At 49.0% G+C, this 14,064-nt stretch overlaps 1 protein-coding gene across 1 annotated transcript in view; it reads left to right on the forward strand.

Moving 5' to 3' along the window:
• pou2f1b (POU class 2 homeobox 1b) overlaps positions 1-14,064 on the forward strand; it is a 29,257-nt gene extending 15,193 nt beyond the window's left edge. Inside the window, exons 4-15 of the mRNA XM_061225548.1 lie at positions 347-442; positions 4,149-4,328; positions 4,690-4,819; positions 5,182-5,270; positions 5,589-5,762; positions 5,954-6,095; positions 6,481-6,626; positions 8,152-8,331; positions 9,333-9,438; positions 11,304-11,640; positions 11,872-11,972; positions 12,914-14,064. Of these exons, the coding sequence (XP_061081532.1) occupies positions 347-442; positions 4,149-4,328; positions 4,690-4,819; positions 5,182-5,270; positions 5,589-5,762; positions 5,954-6,095; positions 6,481-6,626; positions 8,152-8,331; positions 9,333-9,438; positions 11,304-11,640; positions 11,872-11,972; positions 12,914-13,215 (1,983 nt within the window). The 3' untranslated portion in view covers positions 13,216-14,064. The remainder of the gene's footprint in view (positions 1-346; positions 443-4,148; positions 4,329-4,689; positions 4,820-5,181; positions 5,271-5,588; positions 5,763-5,953; positions 6,096-6,480; positions 6,627-8,151; positions 8,332-9,332; positions 9,439-11,303; positions 11,641-11,871; positions 11,973-12,913) is intronic.

Consider the following 14,064-nt stretch of genomic DNA (forward strand, 5'->3'; position numbering starts at 1 on the left):
TGAGGGGGGTGGGGCAGGCAGCAGTGTGTAGTTTACCCATGGGATTTGTTGGTATAATCCAAAGAGTTGTAGTAATTCTTTTGGCTGATGCATAGTGTTTGATTGCAGAGAACAAGCTGAAAATGATTCCACAGTGCAGGTGAAGGACTTGCGGTTTGAGTTACAGATTATCGTTTTTCGGTTTTATAGGTGCCCTGAATCTTTGGTAATGCTTTTGTCTCAGTTTTACAACTGAGTCCCCACATCCATTCCCAAACATCCCACAGGGACTGTGTGGAGCCCTCGGGCTGACTGAAACCTCACCCCCAAACCCACACTCTCACCCTGCCCTGTGTTCTGGTTGTAGTCTAAAACCGAGGATTCGGGGGAGCCTGCGGCCTCCAGCCAGCAGGGGGCGCCGCCCCAGACACAGCTGATGTTGACCGGGGGACAGATCGCTGGAGTAAGTGCTCTGTCACGCGCTGTCCGCACTGGCATTTCCCCCCCCCCCATCACACTGCACGTGCTTAGTAGAAGCCCAGGGATTGGTCCCCTGAGAACACAGCTGGCCAATCCCACAGGCTCTGAGAGGCAGGTGTGGTGTGTGGTGTGGTGGAGGAGGAGGATCTGCCTATTGCTGAACTCGCCGGTCTGTTGCATCACGCATGTGAATCGCATGGCCACCGTGTCCCAGCCCACTCAGCTTGCACCTGAATCCTGAAGGCAAAGCACACGTCTGGGGCGGGGATTCTGCTGTTGGAGAGTTGGTTGGAAAAAAATACTGGAACATTTTCATGGATTGGAAGCCTTTAGTTACGGTTATTTAACCCTTTAATAAGTAGGTATTTTGGAATGTTCTAGAACTCTTTGCATCATTGCATTGCAGCAGTGATTGCTACATCTGCATTGGAATATTCAGTTAAGTAATGACATATTTGTGTTTTCACACCTGAAAGGGTTAAAGGACTGCTCGTTCTCCAACTGAAGCATGATGTATGCCCAGCAAGGCAATTACAGAAATGGCAGCCATTTTGTGGCACGTCTATGTGATCCAAGGGGGAATTTTTCAAACGCTTTTCATCGCTCCCTGCTTCGTGACTGCCCAGGATTCTGGTCCTGCTGGCTGCTTGATTAACTGACGTCCAGCCACAGGTGGCCCTTGTGCCCTTTTAGTCCAAAACGTCCTCTGTCCTGGCGTATCCACAATTAAAATAATTTTCCTATTCCCAAACTCTGCTGGTGTCAGAAGGAGATGGCAAGCACGTGGCTCCTATTCTCGCTATTTAACACTGCAGGTGCATCACCAATCACGCACTGCCCATGTCGCTGGTGGAAAACAGCGTTGGAAGTTTGTCTGCCTGGAGCCGCCTGGTCTGACCACAAGGGGCCGTTGGAGAGTGATGAGCCTGAGTTGGCAGCTCCCCCCCCCATCATTCCCCAGAGAGCCAGTGATCGCCATGCCAGAGTGGACCTCCGGCCATAGCCAGGAATTGCTCTGCCAGGACTCAGATACTCTGGGCTGCTGCTCTGGAAGGAGCGGAGTGTAGTCTGGGACCAGGCTTAATCTGTGTCTGCAAAACTGGCCCATTGTGTTCTATACATTAAAAAAAAGAACGTCTTCATAGAAGCACTGTGAATGGCCTTCTCTGTGTGCTTCTCTACCCATATAACGAATGCGACCTCGTCCAAACTTATAACATTTAATCTTCCTACACCATGGTAGTTATTCTGCCCCCTTACAATTGTACATTTGGTGTTCTTTGGGAATTATCAACCTCCTCAACCAGTGTCTCCTTGTGGTGTATAAAACATTTCATTGTGTTACAAAGCAACAAGCTGAAAAGCAAAGGCACCGGTAACTACTGAACTACTTTTCAGTTCTCCTGAGCCACGTCTTGTGCTGCACCTGATCCATGCGTTGCATGCGACCACATCCAGTGAACCTTCACTAGGCACTCTTGCGTGGCATTTGCATGCGATTGATGCACGGGGTGTAGCCCTGAATAAAAACTCTGCACTTTAGCACTGAGCATGCGTCTATAATGCCACATTACCCTATATGGGGTTGTGCTGTCCCCTAAGCTCACACTGGGAAAAATAAGTCCATCTTAACAAGCATTTTAGTTGAATGTTTAGATCTTGTTTCAATTGCGTGTTTGCTAAATAATACGATAATATTGCCAATGCGGACAGTTTGACTCATTTCAAGTTTTGCCGATGGAGTAAGAAAATTTCACTTAACAGCAACTTAAAAGCAAGTTAACATTTTCTACTAGAGATTCAAAAAAAATATTTTTAAGTCTTCGTTTCAAGACTAAGACGCTTGTTAAGACAGGCTTTTTCTTGCTGTGCAGAGGTGAATAAGTTCTTCGCCAACGTCCAAATCAAGTCCCCGGGAGTATGCAGTGAATGCAGCCCTGGAATGTAATTGCGTTAAAAGACTGATCTTATTGTAATGGCTTATTAATGCACTAATGAGGGATAAATTCCAGCAGTGCAAATTATAATCTAAATATTTCAGGGTGCGCTGGCCCTCTGTAAGAAGGATAACGGACGAGCAGAAACTGCCTTTCATCTGCTGAGGGAGAGGAGCTGACGGCCTTTGATAAAGACATTCCTCCCCTCGCTCGGCTACTAATGAGAGAAAGAAAGCTAGTTTCGGTTTCCCTCGTCTGAAGGTCAGCTTTCTGCCATTTCTCCACTGCTAAGAACCTCCCCCCTTAGGAGGGGCACGGAGCCGCTCTGACCGTGCATGTCGGCTGAACTTTCCTTGTCCAAGGTAGACGTCCATGATGGTCTTTAGGATAAAGCGCTAAAAGTGCTATCGCGGGCGGTTGCTTTTCCACGACACCGGTGTGTTTCATTGAAGTTGTTGGTTGGCTAAGAATCCACACACCTTGCTCTCGAGTCCTTAATTTGGCTGGTGGTTGAGAGGAAGCCACAGATACCTGCCGACACCGCGGCCCTCTGGGATTGGAAATGGAGGGCGTGGGAGGTCTCCGGGTGCGAATGGTTAAGGGGAAATGGGTTTTCCACGTAAGCTGTGGTAAAGCGTACATATCTTCTCTTCATTGCTAAGGTTGCGGTTGGTCGACAGCAGTGATGACAAACATCATTCCATCAGCACTGGTGCAAGAGAATTCATGTTTCTTGCAAAGAGAACTTGAATATTCCCACCTTCAGATTCGAATATGAGTGATTTCCTCTGTGCATTCTCCATTCATTTTTTAATTAATCAACGGTCTTCCTCTCTAGCTGACTCTGACTCCCTCTCCCTCTCTCTCTCTGTTTGTTGTTAATGTCTCTCTCACCCTCTGACTGTTGTTGATGTGTCTCTCTCTCTCGTAAATGTCTCTCTCCCCTCTGTGGTGGGGGAATTTTAATTTATTCCTGTAAGAAAACACTCAGAGACAGAGACAGTAAATAAAATCCAATCTTTACTATGCGCATAGGGTCCAAGTTACATGCAAAAACAAGGACCAAGGTTTTTCTCCTTTGTCTGGATATATGTATGTGCAGAGCGCAACAAATGTATGCCCCCTTTGAATATTAATATTCCCAATGATCAATATTCAAAGACAATCCACCACTCTTCTCCTTACTACAGATTGTTTATTCATATCTCCCCCCTTCAAGGTACTGTCTATGCAGATACATGTTCTCAAAACATTCCAGCATGATGTATACGCAGGGGCATGTGCAATTAACTGCGCGGCTGAGAAATCTATTTTATCTTGTTTTAACTCCCTATTTCCAGGAAGATAATCCCCATGGTAGCTTCCGTCATGAGGTCTTGTGTTTTTGGTTCTGCAGGCTCTCAGGCACCAAGACAAGATAATCCAGAACACACAGTTAATGGCCTTGGCCTTGGAGGCCCATGGTACAGACAGGGAGAGACATCTCCATTCACACAGTTACAGAAAATAATATTCATTAGCACAAAGCAAGTTGTGGTACTTTAACAATTATGTATGATCTGGATCACTCCAGCATAAGCAACTAATAATAGGATAAGCAATTAATAATAAAATAATCACATGAATATATAATTTCAACAACACCCTCTCTCTCTTGTGTGCTGTCAATGTCTCTCTCCCCTCTCTCTGACTGTTGTTGACGTCCCTCTCTCTCTCTGTGTTGTTAATGTCTCTCTCCCCTCTCCCCCACAGCTGACCCTCACTCCAGCGCAGCAGCAGTTGTTGATTCAGCAGGCCCAGGCTCAGCTCCTCGCTGCAGCCGTGCAGCACTCTGCCAACCAGCAGAACAACACCACAGGGGCCACCATCTCTGCGTCAGCGGCTACGCCCATCACCCAGATCCCCCTCTCTCAGCCCATCCAGATCACGCCTGTAAGAGCACGACTGCACTACTCTGCCCCTGAAATGCTACTATGCTACGATGCTACTCCATCCCTTATATACTGTACTACTGCATAGGTCTCTACTTCGTTTCAACCTGTATCAATGTATAGGTGGTATTTATTAGACTATCTGTAATATAATTGTGTATACCTGTATATATGTGCCTGTAGTAGTGCTGTAGTAACGTGCGTCTCTCTCTCTCTCTCCCTGTGCTCGGAGGACCTGTAGTAGTGCTGTAGTAGTGCTGTAGTAACGTGCGTCTCTCTCTCTCCCTGTGCTCGGAGGACCTGTAGTAGTGCTGTAGTAGTGCTGTAGTAACGTGTGTCTCTCTCTCTCCCTGTGCTCGGAGGACCTGCAGCAGTTGCAGCAGCAGAACTTGAACCTGCAGCAGTTTGTGCTGGTGCAGCCGGGCCACCCCATCGCCACTCAGCTGCAGCCCGCGCATTTCATCATCTCTCAGACTCCACAGGGGCAGCAGAGTACGTACCCCGAAACCGCCAAGCCTGCCACCGGCGCCAAGCCTGCCACCGGCTCTCTGACGGGCTGTCCACCTGCTGCACGCTGCAAATAACTGTCTTAAGTGCTTTACTCTTGTAAAATGTACTTTTTTCTCTCAAGTAGAAAATAGTAGCTTGTTTAAGCGAAGTTGTCCTACTCCATTGAGATATCTTGAAATTAGTCAAACGGTTTGATCTCAGTGGCAATATTTTTGTCGTATTTAGCAAAGAATTACATTTTAAGTCTAAATATAAGACCAAAATACTTGTTGAGATTGACTTTTTTTTTTGGCAGTGCAGGGCGAGTTGTATAACCCGCGCTGTCCTCTGTGTCTCTCTCGCAGGTCTTCTGCAGGCCCAGAACCTGCTAACCCAACTACCTCAAAGCCAAGCCAACCTCCTGACTCAGCCAAGCATCACCCTCACCACGCAGGTCAGGCTCCCGCCACGCTCCTAACCTCTCCATAAAACGTGCGGGGCACTGTGTCACAGCCACTCCCTGGATGAACTTAACACGGACATTATCTCCTGGAGTCAAGGAGATAATGGAGTTGCGAATGAAACAAAGGGTTATTTTAAACAAAAAGTTGTGTCTGTATGGATGTGTGAAGGCGGGTATTTGTGAAAATGCGCGGGTGTGAAAAACGGTGTCAGGAGAAACGTTAGAAAACAAAGTGGGAAAACCGCGCTCTGCTCTGATTGGTGAGGCTCGGCGACTGACAGTGGCGGTCTGCTCTGTGTGATCCTGCAGCCGGCGACGCCCACGCGCACGATAGCTGCCACGCCCATCCAGACACTTCCGCACAGCCAGACGACACCAAAGCGCATCGACACCCCCAGTCTGGAGGAGCCCAGTGACCTGGAGGAGCTGGAGCAGTTCGCCAAGACCTTCAAACAGAGGCGCATCAAACTGGGCTTCACTCAGGTGGGGGGGGCTGCGGCGGTCACATAGGAATAATAATAACAGTCATAATAATAATAATTCTGTTTATTTTGTTTAGAATTTTATTTGGCTCTTTGATCCAAAGCGACTTCTAGTTGATTAGAATAAGCAACCCCCCAGTTCTCCAGGCTCTGCTGCTGCTAGACGCCTGACCTTTTCTCTGTGTGCCGCAGGGGGACGTTGGCCTCGCCATGGGCAAACTGTACGGAAACGACTTCAGCCAGACCACCATCTCTCGCTTCGAGGCCCTGAACCTCAGCTTTAAGAACATGTGCAAGCTCAAGCCCCTGCTGGAGAAGTGGCTCAATGATGCAGGTTTGTACTTTCTCTGTCCAAGGGATGGGGAAGGGGGTGAGGGGGGCACAAACCAAAACAAGGTGGGTCTTGTGGATCTTGTAGTGTAGAAGTGTTCCCCCACTTCTGCTAGGCCTGGTTTCCCCACAGCATGCCATATGGCCAGGTGCAGAAAGTGGTAAATTCAGGTTGGTCACTCACTCTTTCAGGGACAGTTTGCACGGAGTCTGCTCTTCATCAGATGCCCTCTAGAGACCTCTGTGGGTCTGCACAGAATCTGGGTTTGTTAATCTGACGATGATTGTGAACCTCAGGGGGATTGTGTGTAAATGCGTGCGTACATGCGTGTGCGGATACCCAGGTGTTTATACCCCTCCCTTGCTTTGCGACCCCACTGTGCACGCAGAGAATCTGACGTCTGACCAGGCCATGAGCAGCCCCTCGTCGCTGGGCTCCTCGGCCATGGGGCTGGAAGGGCTCAACCGCCGCCGCAAGAAACGAACCAGCATCGAGACCAACATCAGAGTGGCCTTAGAGAAGAGCTTTCTGGAGGTGAGAGAGATTTCCCATCAGAGTGGGTTTAGAGAAGAGCTTTCTGTAGGTGAGTGAGATTTCCCATCAGAGTGGCCTTAGAGAAGAGCTTTCTGGAGGTGAGAGAGATTTCACATCAGAGTGGCCTTAGAGAAGAGCTTTCTGGAGGTGAGAGAGATTTCCCATCTGAGTGGCCTTAGAGAGAAGCTTTCTGGAGGTGAGAGAGATTTCCCATCAGAGTGGGTTTAGAGAAGAGCTTTCTGGAGGTGAGAGAGATTTCCCATCAGAGTGGGTTTAGAGAAGAGCTTTCTGGAGGTGAGTGAGATTTCCCATCAGAGTGGGTTTAGAGAAGAGCTTTCTGGAGGTGAGTGAGATTTCCCATCAGAGTGGGTTTAGAGAAGAGCTTTCTGTAGGTGAGTGAGATTTCCCATCAGAGTGGGTTTAGAGAAGAGCTTTCTGTAGGTGAGTGAGATTTCCCATTAGAGTGAGTTCAGAGAAGAGCTTTCTGTAGGTGAGTGAGATTTCCCATCAGTGAGTTTAGAGAAGAGCTTTCTGTAGGTGAGTGAGATTTCCCATCAGTGAGTTTAAATAAGAGCTTTCTGGAGGTGAGAGAGATTTCCCATCAGAGTGGCCTTAGAGAAGAGCTTTCTGGAGGTGAGAGAGATTTCCCATCAGAGTGGCCTTAGAGAAGAGCTTTCTGGAGGTGAGAGAGATTTCCCATCTGAGTGGCCTTAGAGAGAAGCTTTCTGGAGGTGAGAGAGATTTCCCATCAGAGTGGCCTTAGAGAAGAGCTTTCTGGAGGTGAGAGAGATTTCCCATCAGAGTGGGTTTAGAGAAGAGCTTTCTGGAGGTGAGTGAGATTTCCCATCAGAGTGGGTTTAGATGAGAGCTTTCTGTAGGTGAGTGAGATTTCCCATCAGAGTGGGTTTAGAGAAGAGCTTTCTGTAGGTGAGTGAGATTTCCCATTAGAGTGAGTTCAGAGAAGAGCTTTCTGTAGGTGAGTGAGATTTCCCATCAGTGAGTTTAGAGAAGAGCTTTCTGTAGGTGAGTGAGATTTCCCATCAGTGAGTTTAAATAAGAGCTTTCTGGAGGTGAGTGAGATTTCCCATCAGAGTGGCCTTCGAGAAGACCTCCACCTTTATTAACCAGGGTGTCCTACCAATGGGAAATATCGCTCACCACCAATGGAGGTGCTGTCACTCTCCTACCCTTGCAATCTGAGTCATTTATGTGTGCAACAGGCAAGTACCATCCGGGAGTCCCCGGCTCTGGACCAGGACTGCCCAGCCCTTTTCCTGAGGATCTACTGTTACCGTCTTGTAGGTTTTCATTTCAACCCTAATTTGGCACAGCTGATTCTACTAAGTAGCATCTCAACGAGATCTCTAGCTGTTGAATGAGGTGTGCTCTGTTAGGGTTGGAGTGAAAACCTGCAGGACGTTAGTTCTCCAGGAGAACAGGGTCGGTCAGCCCTGCTCCAGAGTGTCCTGCTCTAGCCACTACTCTGCATGCTGAGAGGGCCTTTCTGGTCTCTGCCCATTTGCAGCAGAACCAAAAACCTACCTCTGAGGAGATCACCATGATCGCGGACCAGCTCAACATGGAGAAGGAGGTGATCCGCGTGTGGTTCTGCAACCGCCGGCAGAAGGAGAAGCGGATCAACCCCCCCAGCAGCAGTGCCAACAGCACCCCCATCAAAGCAATCTTCTCCCCAACCACCCCCATGGTACCGTTCACACCCAGCCGCACTCCCCCATCAAACCTGCCCTCTCCCCCATCAAACCTGCCTTCTCCCCATGTACTGTACAGGGCTTGACTCCCATTTTAACCGTATTTGCTCCTGACAATTGATGTGTGCTAACTAGAAAAAATATTTAGGAACAAATCTAACTGCAATGCAATAATGTACTCATTCAAGTTATATTCACTTAAAAATTAAGTTAAATATTTAGCGGAGAGCTTTGTAGCATGATTTACTCAGAGCTGTGGGCCCATTGTTGGAGGTTTGTACTTTTCTCTCATCCCCCCCCCCCCTCCCCTCTGGTCCTCTTCAGGGGACATGTGACTCAGACTGCTACTAGAATAGTGACGTTTATCTGGGGGAACTTAATGGGGACTCAGAGTGGTTGTGGCATTGAGTGTTCATCGTGACCAGAATCCAATAAGAAATGTTTGTGTTGAATAGGCCCAGCAGTTCCTTGCTGCTGTATTTGCATACAGATCATGGCCATTGAAATCTCTGCCATTATGTATTGGGTGCTCAGAATGTTGTGCACTTTTAATTAAATTACACTGAAGTGGCATTGATTTCATCAGCAGTATTCCCAGAACACCCACCTCTGAGAAAGCCTTTAGACTTGTTGCATATAAATGTTCTTGAAATTGTCAGTTTTCCGAAAGCACTTTAACCCTTTTGAAGGATAGGGATTTTGTAATGTTCTGAAACTCCACTACTTTCACTTACCGGCAGTGATCTTTACATCAGCGTTAGAATGTTAAGTTAAAGACATCCTACTCACACATTTCTCACCATAGAAAGCTTTCACCTGTAAAAGGTGTTAAAGAAAGAATTGGCTTGTAAAGACAGTTTAAGATAGAATTAGTTTGTAAAGATAGTTAAAGAATTGGCTTGTAAAGACAGTTTAAGATAGAATTAGCGTGTGAAACATGGACCATGTAAGTGTCATGTGGCAGTGTCTGTAGCCCTGCCTCTCTCCCTCCCCTCAGATCCCCAGCACGGCGAGCCTTGTGACCAGTAACACACCGACCACGTTGACTGTAAACCCCGTCCTGCCTCTCACCAGCACGGCCGTCACCAGCCTCGGCTTCACTGGTACGTCCCTGCGCCAGACGAGTCCGTCTTAATGCGGCTTTTAGGCCTTACCATCTTATTTACACGGCTCCTGCTGAGTAAGACAAAACAAATGGCAGTAAGGTGAGAGAGTTTGACACATTTCGAGATGCACCAATATGGTAATACAGTTTCACTTGACAAGTAACTTAAAACAAGGTAGTACTTGAGAGGGAAGCACTTGTTAAGACAGGCTATTTTTGCAGTGTGTAGCCCTTGCCAGGGATAAGTGAATAGTTATTGCTACTGATTGGCCAGACTGTCTTCACACCTGACTCCCAGGTAAAGGGAGAGTGGAAAACCAGCAGTTCTCGGCCCTCGAGTTCTGTGATTCGATGATCCCTGGTCTACGCCCGCTCTGTGGCTACCCGCTGTCACAGACTGGCGCTGACGGTGTTGATGATATGCTGTGCAATATCTGCTGTGTGTTTCCCCGGTGACGCGCCCCTGGCTGGCTACAGGACCCCCCGGTGGAGGAAGCCTTATTAACATTGTCACTGCCGCACCCTCGCTCCACTTCACAGGGCCTTAGGGTCCCGGGAGATTCATTCAAAGGGGATGTTGGTCCAAATATTTTAACTTTTAATCATTTTTATGAAATGGGGGTTCTTAGGTGGAGGCAGAGGCATAACCTGGAGCTATACAGAGGTCGACAGACCCTTCGGAGGTGATTTTTTTCCCCCTTTTGAGGATGCATTTTACAGTGTGAATGCTGTACATATTCCCCAATATTTGGCTTAAATTTGAGAAAATATTATAGATCATGAATTTGTTTCAGAAATGAATTGTAACTGAGGTTCTCACTGAAAAATTAAATTAACTACTGGATTTTTAAAGGACATGAAAATGAAATACGGAGGCCATGACCTCGGTGTCCTCACTGGTGGTTACAGCCCTGGGTGCTGGATAAGGCTTAAGATCAGGCTTCATAATAATAAGCAGATAGTAACATGAGCATCAGACTGTTATTCTTCATGGAATGCTTTGCTATTTCTGACATAATATCGCTTAAGAAGTAAGTAATACCTCTAGACATGAAAAGCACTTACTTGAGGAAAAATGACAGCTTGTTAAAGTTCTGGGATTGCAAATGGAAAGGAAACCAGCATACAGGGGGGGGCCACTGGATCGAGGTTGGGAACCAATACTTTAGACCAGTGTTTCATGGGTGGGGCTTCTGCATGGCGCCCTGGCCTACTGTGCTGGTGTGAAGCCCCGTCCACACCCACAACTATAACTGTCGCTATAAGGATGTGAGCATCCGCAATCAAGAACGATAACGTTCTGCAAATCGTCTTTCGGCTATGTCAACTGCTAATTTTAACGTGACGCCCTGTAAATTCAGACCGACTTTTGATTGTCTGTTAGCATTTCTATCGTTGATGTAGCTGGAGAAAATTGCTCTGAAAGTGGTCCTTATCATTTGTCAAGGTCTTTTTCATTATAGTTGTGATGTGGACTTCGCCATCCACTTCAGTTAGAAGTATTTCTAAAACAACATATTTATAGTTATCGTTATTGTTCTTGAAGGGCTTTAAGCCACCTCGCCCACCTCTGGTGCTGGAGACAGAAGAGCTTGATGCTGTGTGCCACGGTAAATAATAACTTGAAATAATTTGGTATTTAGGTGATGCTTTTATCCAAAGCGACTTACAGTTGATTAGACTAAGCAGGTGACATTGCCCCCTGGACTAATGCTCAAGGGCCTAACGGCTGTGCAGATCTTATCTTAACTTCACCGGGGCTTGAACCACCAACCTTCAGAGTCCCAGTCATGAACCTTAGCCACTCAGCTACAGGCTGGCTACGGTATGGATGTCACTGAAAGGGGTGTTTGTTTGCTCCAGGCACGACCATCGGGGCGATGACCACCAACACGGCGTCGGTGATCTCCAGCACGCCCATGGCGACCTCGGTGGTGACCACGCCGTCTCTCAGCCCCTCCCCCTCGGTGCTGCACACCACGGGGGCGGAGTCTGGGGGCGGCACGGAGGGGGCGGTAGTGACGCAGGCTCCCACCTCGCTGGCCGCAACGCTGGGGGCGGGGCAGGTGATGGTGACGGCCTCCGGGCTCTCCGCCGCCCTCCAGGGGGCCCAGCTGCCCCCCAGCGCCAGCCTGGCTGCCATGGCGGCTGCAGCCGGACTCAGCCCCGGCCTCATGGCCTCCTCGCAGTTCACTCCTGGGTGAGGCTCCAGACGCCACAATAACACTTGCCCTGCCTGTTATACCTACACTCTGCTCACACTTCCCCTGCCTGTTATACCTACACTCTGCTCACACTTCCCCTGCCTGTTATACCTACACTCTGCTCAAACGTACCCTGCTTGTTATACCTACACGCTCTGCTCACACTTACCCTGCTTGTTATACCTACACGCTCTGCTCACATTCTCTCTCTCCCTCTCTCTCTCCAGTGGGGCCTTGCTGAGCCTGGCTCCTGGTGGTTTGGGCAGTGCCCTGAGTCCAGCCCTGATGAGTAACAGCACCTTGGCCACCATTCAAGGTGTGTGGAGCGGCAAGTACACCCCTTTTTTACCTTTACATGTGTGTAGAACGGCTAGTAGGGCTGGGTGATCAATCAAATGTTATTTTCAATAATTGTAGAATTGTATTCTGTGTGCGGTATGGTGGTGTGTGGGGTAGAGGTGTGTGGGGTGGCTGTGTGTGGGGTGGCAGTGTGTGTGCGGTAGAGGTGTGTGGGGTAGCGGTGTGTGTGGGGTAGAGGTGTGTGGGGTGGCACTGTGTGGGGTAGAGGTGTGGGGGGTAGCAGTGTGTGTGGGGTAGAGGTGTGGGGTAGAGGTGTGTGGGGTGGCAGTGTGTGTGGGGTAGCGGTGTGTGGGGTGGCAGTGTGTTGGGTAGAGGTGTGGGGTAGAGGTGTGTGGGGTATGTGGTGTGTGGGGTAGAGGTGTGTGGGGTGGCAGTGTGTGTGATGGCTGTGTGTGTGGGGTAGCAATGTGTGTGGGGTAGAGGTGTGCAGGCTAGCGGTGTGTAGGGTAGCAGTATGCGGGGTAGAGGTGTGCAGGCTAGCGGTGTGTAGGGTAGCAGTATGCGGGGTAGAGGTGTGCAGGCTAGCGGTGTGTAGGGTAGCAGTATGCGGGGTAGAGGTGTGCAGGCTAGCGGTGTGTACGGTAGCAGTATGCGGGGTAGAGGTGTGCAGGCTAGCGGTGTGTAGGGTAGCAGTATGCGGGGTAGAGGTGTGCAGGCTAGCGGTGTGTAGGGTAGCAGTATGTGGGGTAGAGGTGTGCAGGCTAGCGGTGTGTAGGGTAGCAGTATGCGGGGTAGAGGTGTGCAGGCTAGCGGTGTGTAGGGTAGCAGTATGTGTGGGGTAGAGGTGTGCAGGCTAGCGGTGTGTAGGGTAGCAGTATGCGGGGTAGAGGTGTGCAGGCTAGCGGTGTGCAGGGTGGCAGTATGTGGGGTGGCGGTATTGACGGGCGCTGTCCTGCTCCTCTCCTGCAGCTCTGGCGTCGGGCGGCATCACCTCTCTGGACGGCAGCGGGAACCTGCTGTTCGCCAGCACCAGTGCAGGGAGCACCCCCAACCTGGTGACCGCACCCCTGTTCCTGAACCCCCAGAACCTCTCCCTCCTGACCAGCAACCCGGTCAGCCTGGTGTCTGCGGGCGGGGCCGGCGGGGCGGGCGGGGCCCTCAACCTGCAGGTGACCTCTGCCGCCGTCGCCCACGGCGACACCCATCACAGCGTGGTGACTTCCGCCCCCGTTCCCGCGACAACCATCACCACCGCCTCCAAGGCCCAATGAACTCACGGCCACGCCCACTCATATCCCCCCATTATCATTTATTTAATCATTTTTGCTGCCACCAAAAAGAAAAAAAACACTGATAGAGGATTTTTGTTCCTTATTTCTTTTTCGTGTTTGTTTTGCGCCCCTATCAACGCCCTTGACTTCAGACGAGGGCTGTGATTGGAGGAGGGGTGCGGTTGGTTGTTTTTTTCTTTCCCCTGGTGTGACCGTTGGTGTGGTCGTGTGCACCAGTGGCTGGCATCATCTCCAGGGGACCAGGAGGAGTTTTTGCTTAGGTTATCAGGTCCCCTGAGGCCGGCTTTGCTCCGATCGGACCGGACCAGACCGGACCGGACCAGACAGTCCTGCCACTTTCAGACGAAAAAAAACCAACAAAAAAAACTTCATTCTTTTGACTATTTAAAAATATATATATTTCTTCTTTTTATTTTTATTTTTTTTCCCATTTCCTTTTCCTCTCCAGGACTGCCTCTTGAAACTAACTTAACTTATTCTAACCAAAAAAGTGCGATAAGACTTTTTATCAACCGAGATCTCTTATTAACGAAGTTAATATTCACTATCACATGATTGTTTTTTTTCTGTAGTTTTTAGTGTCTGTGATATTACTTTACTGACAGGTCTGTTGTCGAGGCCATCACACTGTTTATATCAGACTTTGACTGAAACAGCACAGTGGGTTTCTGTGTGTGTTCTCTTCTGTTTTGGTCTTAATTGCTGTATCTGCGGACACACGCATTTTATTCTGTCTTTTCTGTTTTACGCCGGTGAGCGTTCGTAAAAACCTTCTCAGAGCGGTACTTAGCTTTAAGTTGGTGTAGCCCTGGTAACAATTATAACGAC

This window comes from Conger conger, chromosome 17, assembly GCF_963514075.1.
Source record: "Conger conger chromosome 17, fConCon1.1, whole genome shotgun sequence".
Classification (NCBI taxonomy): domain Eukaryota; kingdom Metazoa; phylum Chordata; class Actinopteri; order Anguilliformes; family Congridae; genus Conger; species Conger conger.